Source organism: Pipistrellus hanaki (genome assembly GCF_964339955.1).
Source record: "Pipistrellus hanaki genome assembly, chromosome: 8".
NCBI classification, from domain to species: Eukaryota; Metazoa; Chordata; class Mammalia; order Chiroptera; family Vespertilionidae; genus Pipistrellus; species Pipistrellus hanaki.
In genome coordinates this window covers 44,097,894-44,110,305 of record NC_140510.1, presented here as the reverse complement: position 1 = coordinate 44,110,305, position 12,412 = coordinate 44,097,894, and the positions used below count along the sequence as shown (strand labels likewise).

At 34.8% G+C, this 12,412-nt stretch overlaps 1 protein-coding gene across 15 annotated transcripts in view; it reads right to left on the bottom strand.

The window, feature by feature from the left end:
* Positions 1-8,516: 8,516 nt before the first annotated feature.
* The window catches only part of PPIG (peptidylprolyl isomerase G), a 36,989-nt gene continuing 33,093 nt past the window's right edge, over positions 8,517-12,412 (bottom strand). For all 15 annotated transcript variants that reach the window (XM_084892314.1, XM_084892301.1, XM_084892315.1 and 12 more), the window contains 2 exons: positions 10,036-10,172; positions 8,517-9,854 (listed from right to left, as the gene is read on the bottom strand). In XM_084892314.1, the coding sequence (XP_084748440.1) occupies positions 8,738-9,854; positions 10,036-10,172 (1,254 nt within the window). In that variant the 3' untranslated portion in view covers positions 8,517-8,737. The remainder of the gene's footprint in view (positions 9,855-10,035; positions 10,173-12,412) is intronic.

Sequence of the window (12,412 nt, the reverse complement as noted above, 5' to 3'; positions counted from 1 at the left end):
CTTATCTCAGACATACTTAGCATATTTCCAAGGTCTATTTAATGTCCTACCATCATCAGCATTTCATTCCTTCTTATAGCTGCATGGAAGTACTACTTTTCTCTTCAAAAAATTGTGTACCATTCAGTACTTAAATTTTAGTTTCAAATAACACTAATGATTACTGAATGCAATTTATGGCTCCTTTATGGTTTATTTTATAGTGTATCTCACTAGACGTGCAAATTGCCATGTCTTAAGGTCAGTTGAAATAATTCTTCTACATGTAGTTAGGCAACCAACTTGATACAAGTTCAGTGTCTTTTTTTAAAAATAAATTTTTATTAATTTCAGAGAGGAAGGGAAAGGGAGAGAAACATCAATAAGAATCATTGATTGGCTGCTTACTGCACTTCAGGAAATCAAGCCTGCAATCCAGGCATGTGCCTCCAACCAGAACTGAACCCAGGAACCTTCAGTCCGCAGGCTGATGCTCCATTCCCTGAGCCAAATGGGTCAGGGCTTCAGTGTTTTTATGAGTTGCATTCCCCTGTTCCTTTAGTTTTTTGACTGTGGTATAAAATGCAGAATGCAAATTTTACCATCTTAAACATTTTTAAGAGTACAGTTCAGTAGTATGCTAGTATATTCACATTGTTGTGTAACCAATCTCCGGATCTTATCTTGCAAAACAAACTATATACCCACTAAACAACTCTCCATTTCCCCTCCCCTCAGCTCCTGGGACCTACCATTCTACTTTGTTTCTATGAATTTGACCACTTTAGGTACCTCACTAAGAGAATTTATTTCCACTAGCATAATGTTCTCAAGGTCATCTAATGTTGAAGCATGTGCCAGAACTCCTTAAAACAATATGAAATTACACACACACACAGTCTAGTGCATGAATTTCTGCATGGGTGGAGACCGACAGGGTTGGCTTGGCTGGGGGGATGGGACATGGGAGGTTGGCTGGCTGACCCTGCCCCCAACTGGGGCAGAGCTGGCCAGGGGGAGGGGCCACAGGCAGTTAGAAGGCTGGGCCAGCCCCCAATCAGGGTGGGAGTGGGTTGAATGGGGGTGGGGCCAGCTGGGGGGAAGGGCTAGGAGTGGTTGGCACTGATTGAACTCCAGGTCAAGGGGACAATCTGCACATTAGCCTTTTACTATATAGGATATCCCAAAGTTTATTCCTGCATTAATGGACACTTTGGTTTCCATCTCTTGGCTTTGGTGAATAATGATGCTATAAACACTGGTGTGCAAATCTCTGAGGTAATATTTAAATTCTTTTGGATATATGCTCAAAAGTTAAATTGCTTTATGACAATCGTTTAAAATTTTCTGAAGAATCATCCTATTGTTTGGACCATAAGCTGCACTTTCCATTCCCATTTTGGACCAGGTGCACATTTCCCCTAACATATTTTGATAATAGCCATCCTAACGGACATGAGGTGCTAGGTCATTGTGGTTTTGATTTACAGTTCCAGTTTATCAGTTGTGAATTTACCAATGTGGAGAAATGTTATCCGAGTCCTTTTGAATTTTTTCATCCATTGCTTTTTTGGTTGAGTTGTAGTTCTTTTTATTTTATTGATTTTTTTTTTTTTTTACAAAGAGAGGGATAGAAAGTTAGAAACATTGATCAGCTGCCTCCTGCACACCCCCTACAGGGATGTGCCCACAACCAAGGTGCATGCCCTTGACCAGATTGAACCTGGGATCTTTCAATCCGCAGGCCGCCACTCTATCCACTGAGCCAAACTGGTTTAGGCAAGTTGTAGTTCTTTACATACTGTGGATATTAACCCCTTATCAGGTATGATTTGAAAAATTTTCTCCTCCAGGTTACCTTTTCACTGTTGTCCTTTGCTGTTTTTTAAAATAAGTAAATATGTGTATTTTCATTTAACTCTTGCATAAAACAATTTTTCTTTGCTGTTTTTTAAAATAAGTAAATATGTGTATTTTCATTTAACTCTTGCATAAAACAATTTTTCTTTTTACATTTATTATATCCTAGAGATCACAGTCCAGTGATATAAAGATCCTCATTTCCCACAACATGGCACAGTATTCTGTTGCAGGTTTATACATTTTATGCAACCAGCAGCATACCAATAGATATGTATGATCTCATCTTTGCTACTATAAATTCCTGCCAATAACTTTGTTTCATATTTTCATCAGTGTATTTTTGAAATAGATTTCTACAAATGGAAATGCTGAGTATAGGTGTAAATTACACAGATCATCATTCTCTCAGGGACCAAGTCTTACAGCAAAAATATTTGAGGTCGCGCCGAAACCGGTTTGGCTCAGTGGTAGAGCGTCGGTCTGCGGACTGAAAGGTCCCAGGTTCGATTCCGGTCAAGGGCATGTACGTTGGTTGCAGGCACATCCCCAGTGGGGGGTGTGCAGGAGGCGGCTGGTTGATGTTTCTCTCTCATCAACGTTTCTAGCTCTCTCTCTCTCCCCCTTCCTCTCTGTAAAAAAAATCAATAAAATATATTAAAAAAAAAAAATGTGAGGTCATGATCCTCTCTGGGAATGATGAAACATAGCTCCTTGAGTAGTAAGGTGGATTATTCCCCCCACCCACCTCAAACATTATCATGTAATTTCAGGACTTCCTCACCATCCTCTAGGCTACACAGGGCAGTGACTCCTGCCCATACCCCAGATTGTGATTAAGTATATCTGGGACAAGGATGGCCACCTATACTTAAAAAACAAAGCAAAACAAAAAACAATATAGATGTTTCTGTAAGCAAAGCCATCTTCCAAATCATAACTTCTGGTTTATGGATCACATGTTAAACAAATCCCGCTAAAAGACTAATGTAGCTGAATATTAAAAAGAACACTGTATACAATGATTCCAAAATTGTATGCCAAGGGGATCTAAGGGACCATAGCGAACTCACAATGGCACAACTGGTAGGATATTTTAAAAACTTAAAGGTAAACAATATTGGACATCTATAAGACTCTATAGGTATTATCGTTTAAGAAAGTTCAGTTTCAATATATTAGATATGCCATTGCTTTCGATGACATCCTATTTTTATAAACCTGGATGTTTAGCAGTTGCTGGGATAAAATGCAAGTAGGCCATGATAATGCACAAGAGTGATGGCATTCTGATTCCAAACTTTGAGTAGTGCACTAAGTTGCACACTTCCCATTAGTAACCAATTGTTTTTAAATATGAGTGATATAATTTTTTTCATTGCTACCAAGTTGTTAGGGCATGCTTTAGCTATTTGAACTTATCCATTTAATAGAACTAATATATATATATATATATATATATATATATATATATATATATATATATATTGGCCTAGGGTTGCCATGCAAAGGCAAAACGAACTAATAAAATCTGGGAACCTCTGTCATATATTCTTTCAAGTGTTTTAGGGAGTATATTATATAGGGGTGATGACTAATTTTAGATAAAGTTATCTTCACGTTATAAAAACAGGAAACTGATTACTTAAATGTTTTATAACCAACTTAACTGAGTGTAGGATAAGACACTGAAATATAGTTTTCTCCCTAACATATATAATTGGATTCTATTGGGCTAGACTTTCTACTAGAGTTAAGCAAAAAAAAAAAAAAAAAAAAAGGCTGTGCAGCTTTTAAATTAATCACAAACAATTCAGTGTAAAGAATAGAATGGCAAAACACATAACAGTGGATACATACTAGTAACTGCTCTAAACTGCTACTTTGAATAAAAAAAAAACCCATAGCTAAAATTTGTGCAAAGATTTAAACTGAAACCAAGACATTTTGAGTATTGAGGACTATGGGAGGGGGGTTGAGAATAAAAAATTATGAACCAGCATTTAAAATAAAAGGAAATACAATATTAGATTAAGAAATGTTTAGTAAAGAAACCTAGAAAGCAATGAAAATAGAAAAAGCAAATTGATACTAAAAGTATTTTAATACACAATTTGCACAGTCCATATGATGAAGCGCTTACATTTTACATATTCTCCTGGTTAAATAAAGCATTTTAAAAACACTGCAGAACCTGGAAGTTTAATAATATTCACCTGTTAATACACACAAATCATTGGGATGGTCAGAATGTTTTTACCTAAGCATATATACTTTCTGTGACTAGCTCTTAAGCTAAGTAGGTAAATTTTGCCTATATACATCTCATTTAAATAACAACCAAACAATAAGTCAAAAACTAGAATCAATTTTTCTTATAATTAACATTTTTATGGTTTTAGAACCCTTAAACTGGAGGGCCAATGATACAATAGCGTTCCTAATGCTGGGAAATTAAAAAGCAAATGGGCTTTTCTACTAGATAGTAATACAAATTCCAAGTATAACCTTAAAAGCTTGCTGAGGCAAAAGACACATCGCAATTGGAAGCATCATGATTAAACATTTACACTACGGTTTATTCCTAAACCTTCTGGAAATCGTCATTGAATTCTTAAATAAGTTCAGTATTGTTAAACACTACTCAGTCCCCCCCCCCCCCCCCAATGCAGATTCTATATCTCCATGGGTGAAATAAAATTGTATTTTAGTTGATTTTCATTATTTAGTTTTTAATAAAAATAAAGGTTAAATAAACAATTTTAAAAATATAAAAACAAACTATTTATTATAGTATAGTTTATTTAATACAAACTATAAAAATTGATATATCATAGTTTCAGAGCTTAAATTCTACAAAATGCAGTTTGCAGAAAACAAGTTACTAGACTAATGATAAGAAAAGCAGCATTTTGAAACATTTTACAATTGTTAACAAGAGCTTTATTCCTAAATTTCATTAAAAAATATACATCACAGTGACTTTGAACTTGGAAAAGAAGTGCTTTAGTTGTTTTTTTCCCTTCCACAATGAGAGCAGCCACAACTTTTAACATCCCCACGTACTAATACCCAATTCACTATTGATCCTTCAAAACACAATAAACACTCAAAGGGAAAGAAAACTCACATCGGTAAACGAATTGCTTTAAGAAGAAGAAAAAGGGGGGGTTGTGGGAGGAAACACAAGCCAGTCCCACCACTCCCTCCCGTACCTCAACAAATCCCTTCTCCTACCTTGCTGACAGAATTTTAAAAATTTATGTGATTTTTCTTTTCCTTTAATATTGACTTCCTGTGTCACAGCCCAGCCCAGCGTTTGCCGTTACCTGAACCTTTTAAAGGCAGCTGGAAAGCCCACTGCAGGCCGGAGTCAGCCAGTGCTGTATATCCTGGAGTTTACTTTTAAACAAGTATTTATAACAAAACATATCTTTTCATGATAAATTGGTTATAAAGCTACAATCCTTGGACTGGAAACTTCATTCAATTCTAAATGTATAAATGATAAACTGAGTAATTATAGTAAACATGACCAGAAGTTAACAGAAAAATGACTTTTGTTTCTCCGTAAAAACCATCTATATGGTGTATATTTAAAGTAAACTTACCTTCTAGTGAAGGTAAGTTTATTAAAGGTTCAAAGTCTGATTTTAAAAATTTGCCACCTTGCTGAAACCGTTTTGGCTCAGTGGTTAGAGTATCAGCCTGCAGACAGAGGGGTCCCGGGTTTGATTCCGGTCAAGGGCATGTACCTTGGTTGCCGGCACATCCCCAGCGGGGAGTGTGCAGGAGGCAGCTGATCGATGTTTCTCTCTCATTGATGTTTCTAACCACCTCTCTCCCTTCCTCTCTGTAAAAAATAATAAAATATATATTTTTAAAAATTGCCACCTAGGGTGAAGCACAACGAACTCCTTATTAAAAAATATACTAATGTGAAAACAAACTAGAACTGTCAGTTAATACCATACTCAAAATACCAGAAATCCAATGTGTTCCTGTCCTTAACATTAGGAAATCTTTACTTTTCAGTTTCCTATCTATCACTGGGTACAAGAATCAAAAGCAATTCAATAAAGCCAATATGAATCAATATCTCACTTGTGCAGGGATAGGTTTATCAGTCAAATTCTTAAAAAATTCTGTGAAGGCTTTGATTTACGGAGCTTAAGAACTACAATGGTCTCTGTATGAATTCTCTAACTGTATATTTTTAAATATGGTAAAGCAATCAAGCAGCTCCTCTCTCTACTGGTCATTTAGTATCAATCACTCTGTTGTGTCAATTTCTGTGGAAGAAAAGTGTTCCCTTGAAATAATAATCATGAAAAATTTCTCAGGCAATAAAGACAAACTTATTTAAATCTTTAGGAGGATATTAAGTCAAAGATACTTAGAGGTTCCCAGCCAGTGTGCCTCAGTGGTTGACCATTGACCTATGAACCAGGAGGTCACTGTTGGGTTCCTGGTCAGGGCACATGCCCGAGTTGAGGGCTCAATCCCTAGTAGGGGGAATGTAGGAGGCAGCTGATCAATGATTCTCTTTCATCATTGATGTTTTTCTCTCTCTTCCTCTCCCTCTGAAACTAATTACATATATTTAAAAAGATTCTTAGAGGTAAACTGTAAGCTCAAACATAACTATAAAATTACAAGAAGGTATTAAATAGCTGTCTTTTAGGGAAACCGAGTATGTTCAAAGTAATAACTAAAGGTGGTACAACTATTAAGAATGTAGTGGGAGGAAAGGACCATTTGAGCTGTGTGCTATTCGGATGCAAAGGAAGACTTGAGGTACAGTAAATGCTATTTAATCATTTTCTAAATGTTCTTTATATTCTGAATATAAAACTTACCTGACAGCTATCATCTCCTTTGCCAAAATCTGTTCTATTGTTAAAACAGCTAATAAAGCTTTTTTTGTTTTAAAGGCTTAGCATGGAGTTGGTCTTCTGATATAAATACTTATAGAAATTACTAAATTTTCCCCCATTTGTTATTTGCCTATAATTCTTAGTAGATAAAGGTCTGGGATCAGACAATATAGAAGTATGTTTATTTGTCATGGCATTTTTTTAAAAATAGAACTCGATTAGAAATCTTTTCTTAAATAGCATCTTTCTTGATGTGCAAAAAGTATATAACAAATATTTTAAAAATGCAATGTATTGAATTTAAAATAAACAATAACTAATTTAAAATATGTAAGAGATTATACACTCTAGACTCAATTAATTACCTTAATGTGGGTGTGTGTTCAAAGTTTCAAAGGAATCAACCATCCTGAATTATCATAAACATCTATTACTTTTATAATCAAGGAAAAAATTAGACTCCACTGTGGATATTTATTTCAAGGAATTACAATCATATAATTACCCTATTATTCATTATGCAAACAGCTACTACCATAATGCCAACTGTATCATTAATGTTTTAATCACATTATGTTAAGCACTGCTTCATTTAGTACTAACAGCATTGACTAGCTACTGGGTTTACCAAGAAACTGACACTATATTGACAAATATTAAAGTACAAAACACTCTAGAAGTTACTATTAATTTGAATTCTAAAATTCCTTTTCAAATGAGGCAGGTTTTGTGTTTGCTGGATGTTCAGTATTTTATTTAGAAATTACAAAATAAAAGGCCACACATCACAAAAATAGCAATGTACAACACATAAAATTTTAAATGGACTTTAGATATCTTTAGTGTTTAACTCTGTTAGCTATTAAATTTTGCAATTTTCTACTCTAAGTGGCAATGTTATACATGCCTAGGTAAAATAATGCTAATAGTAATGGTATAAATCACCTGAATAGAAAGAAACCAGTCATAAACATGCTACACACTACTGTGATACATATATTAAAAAGAGATATTTTCTTGCCATTTGAAACAGCTATGAGAATTAGTGCAGTTTAAGTTAAACACACACACACACACACACACACACACACACACCAACAACACAAACAAAACATGCAGAATTAATACTCAACTCTTATAGGTCAGTGACCAAAAAAGATAAGTCTTGTCAATACTAACAACTTTTAGAATCAAACAAGAGTTGCACAAGTGGTATGCTTTAGTGAGAAAAGTATTTTTCCATTTTGGAGAAGGATAATAAACAAGGTTCTCTAAAAGCAAATGAAATCAACACAGATTGAAAATCAGTCTGATCTTCCAAGATTACTTGTCAGATGCTGTATAACAGCAAGTCAAGCTTAATCAGTACATCAACTGAAAAAAAAATTGAACTATTTTTGATAGTTAAAAACAGAACTAGACATGAAAAATATCATGAAACAAGCTATGAGTGGAATTATAAAGAACAGCATATGAAATACTATATAAAGAACTAAATATCTATTTTAAAGCACAAACTGCTATAACATCAAAATTAATGCCTTAAGATATCAAGTTATTAGGATCCTGTTTCTGCATAAAAATTATTATAAGCCATAAATTCAACCAGAAAATCTTTATAAGACTTCATCATGAGTAACATGAGCTTTTGTAACAATGTATTCCAACAATCAGTTATATTTGTTTCCAAATGAATGATCACACAAATTAAGGAATAGCTTGTTTGCTATTGGCTGATTGTTGCAACACAAAAATGTATACATGAAATAGTGAAACACAGCACACAGTATTACACCAAAGTGTTTTTCTCATTTCAAGTTTATTAAAACTTTAGCAGTACAAATTATCCAGCTTGCAGATTATCAAAAGATCAACTCAATAAAGTCCACGTTAAAAAAGAAAAAAAAGGACAAACATAAACAACCCAAAACAATGAGAAGAAACAACATAAAGGAGATTCATCAGCAAGTCTCTAAAACTTAAAATCTGAGACAGAATAGAAATAAATTTATACAACTCACTCATCCACTTTTGTCTTCATCTGTTCCAGGGCTTGATTCATGATCAAATTTTTTATTTTTATCATGTGCGTGGTCATTTTCTTGACCCTTTGATTTTTGGTTTTCTTTTTCCACTGAGGATCTGGTCTTCTCATCCTCCTTCTGTTTTAATGTGGAGAACTTTAATTCATTGTCCTGACTACTTTGTTTTATTTTTGTGATTGGACTTTGCTCTCTATCCGCCTTTTTATCTCTGTTATCATTTGAACTATTATGATCACGATTTTTAGAGTGCATTCTCTTCTCACCCTCAGAATTTTCTTTTCTGTGTGAACTCTTACCTTCTTGGTTTCTATGTTTTTCTTTGTTCCTGCTTTGACTTTCTTCTCTCTCTGAGCTCCGTGAATCTCTCCTCCTTCTCTTTCTATCTTTACTTCTCGATCTTCCTGGTGTAGCTCTTCTCTCTCGGCTCCGTGACCTTCCTCTTCTCCTGTACTCCTGCTCTCTGTATCTATGGTACTCCTTGCTTCTGCTGCGGTCACGGTCATGACTTCTGGATCGCACTCTTCTGCTCCTGTCCCTACTTCTGCTTCGTTCCCTTGTTCTACTATTGTAACTGTGTTTGCCTTTAGTTGTATCGCGTTCTCTACTTCTAGACTGTGCCCGTCTATCCTTTTCCTTACTTTTATTATGATCATGCTCATTACTCTTTGATTCTAACTGTTTAGACTTCTCTTTACTTCTACTCCTTTCCTGATCTTTTCCTTTAGAATCGGACTTTTCTTTTTCCTTTGTACTCTCATGATCCTTTTCTTTACTTCTTGATCTCATCCTCTTTTCTTCATGTCTATTATGCTTTGTATCCCTTTCCTTACTCTTTGATTTCTCTTTGCTTTTACTCCTACTTTTAGACTTGGCCCTTTTCTTCACCTTGTTTTTATTATACTTATCATCTTTTTCTTTCTCTGAATTTCTTCTGACCTCTCTCTCTTTGCTGTTAGATTTATGGTCTTTAATTTTCTTTTCTTTTTCACTTTTTCTGTTTGGACTCTCAGACACATGCCTGAGATCAATTATTTTCTTCTCTTTTACTCTAACTGGGCTTCTTTGATTTTCTTTTATTTCATTTATCTCACTCCTAAAATGTAAGAGGGGGGGGGGGGGGAAAAGCCTTTTTATTAAGAAAAAACTGGTATTATTAGCTAAAATGATAATCTATTTTCCTTAAGATACCCAGAAACGGCTACAAATAACTGGATGCACTTTAGTAAAAATATATTTATATTCACTACCTTTGAAATAATATAATTAAATCTTACTTATCCCCTTTGATCCATCTTTCACCACTTGATACTCTCATTCTTTGAGCTCTTTGCATCTCTTGCCTCCAATGTGGAGGAGTCTCACTCCGTCTGAAACGATCCCTTGATCTGGATCTAGATGGCGTTCGATAACGCTTAAGAAAATAAAAAGGGGAAAGTTAACTTAGAAAATATAAAAGCATTATACCATAACTAAAGAGTATATATTTCTAGGTTCAAATAAAGTGTCTGATATTTCTATGCCCTCTAAAATAACAAATTTCTCCAATTTTCAGACAGGAAGTCAATGAGAAAGAAATACTTCAAAAACATCTTGAAATTCCAAATAAGCATTAACCACAGAAACTCTAGCCACCCAAGCCTTCTCTAGAGAACTGTCTATTTAAATGATGCTCAAGCAGGATAGGTTTAAGAACCCTCACAAGTTGCCAAGTTCCAATTGGAAATATGTGATCTTGATGCATCAAAGCAAAAAGTTCCATATTATTAAAAAACAAAAAACAAGTCAATGTACAGATACTTATTTATTCAACTAGTAGTTTTTCAACTCTTAGAATGGCCAACCACTTGACCACATACTGAGGAAGTATTAGTGAGTCAAGACACACCTGATTTTGCTCCCTTGAAACTTATATTCTACAAGGTTAAGAGAACAGAAACAGACATATTATCACAGATATGAAACATATATTCATAAAGAATGAATATAAAAGGAGAAGTAAAAGGTGCTCAGGGAATATATAACAAAGATATCTAATCTAGTGTAAGGAAAGGGTAAAAAAGTTAAGATGATAAGTAAAAGCTAAAAGCTATGGAATATGTATGAGAAGATACTAGGCAAGGGTGAGGAAAAAGAGATAAAAGGGGGTGAGGATAGATGGGTAAGGAAGAACATGTTAGACATAGAAATATACCATGTTTGAAGGTCCTGAGATAGAAAGAAATAGCATGTTTTAGAAATGATCAGAAGACAGATCAGTGTGGCCAAAGACAAAACTGCAAAGGAAAGTAGCACTTGATAATCTGATGAAGTAAGCAAGGACTAGCTTTTGTGAGGTCTTGTAGGTCATGGTAATAATTTTGGATTTACCATAAGGACAACAAAAAGGAGTGACACAATTAGATTTTCATTTTCAAAAGATCACTATGGAGAAAAGATTACATCAGTGATTCTCAAGTGTGGTTTAGGAATCCCAAGACTCAGTATGGTCTAGGGAATTTGTGAGGTCAAAATTATTTTCATAATATCACATTATTTGCCTTCTCCACTTTCATTCTTTATCTCACAATGGAATTTTTCAGAGACAACATGGCATGTTTTGATGTATTTGCTTTCATAGTTAATAGATTATGTGCTTATATATAGTAGTCTTGTGTTTTAAATACTTCTCAATTTTAATTTCCAGAAGAGTAAATTTTAATAGATATAATTCACATCAACAAAAGCTCTGTTGAATCCTCAATAGTTTTTAAGATTATAAAGAGGTCCTAAGACAAAAAAGTTTGAGAACTGCCATGAGAACAGTTAGGAAGATATTTACAGTTCTGAGAATATATGATGAATTGAATTAAGATTACTGGAGTGGAGTTTGAGAGAAGATAGATTTCAGAGTATTAAGGAGGTTAAACTGAGAGGACTTGGTGATGAATAAGATATATATGGTAGCAAAGAAAGGAGAAAAACAAAATGATTCTTGGGCTTGAAATTTTAGTAACTGTACATGTGGTGGTGGCTGCCATGAGTCCAGGAATCTAAAGGAAGAAGAGGTCTGAAGAGAAAGTGCTTATTGTATATACTGAGTTGAGGTGCCCATTAAGCAACTAAATGGCTATCAAATAAGCCTTTGGTGAGAGAAGAACAGATGAAAATTTGACATTTATCAGCATATAGGGAGCCACTGAAGCCATGGGAGTGATGAGATTATCCAAGGAGCATATGCAAAATGAGAAGAGTTGGAAACCTGTTGTAGCACAATATTTAAAAGTGGGGTAGAAGGGTATGAACTGGCGCTGGAAACCCAAGATAGAATAGCCAGAGATAGGAAGAAAATATGATGGGAGTAAAAAGAGTATTACATGCCGAAACCGGTTTGGCTCAGTGGTAGGGCGTCAGTCTGTGGACTGAAAAGTCCCAGGTTCGAGTCCAGTCAGGGGCATGTACATTGGTTTCGGCACATCCCCGGTAGGGGGTGTGCAAGAGGCAGCTGGTCGATGTTTCTCTCTCATCGACGTTTCTAGCTCTCTCTCTCTCACTCTCTCTCTATAAAAAAATCAATAAAATATATTTAAAAAAAAAAAGAAAAAAAAAGTATTACAGGTAGGGATATTAAGTAATACAAAGACTGAAAGGATCCACTGGATTTTGTGACAGGAA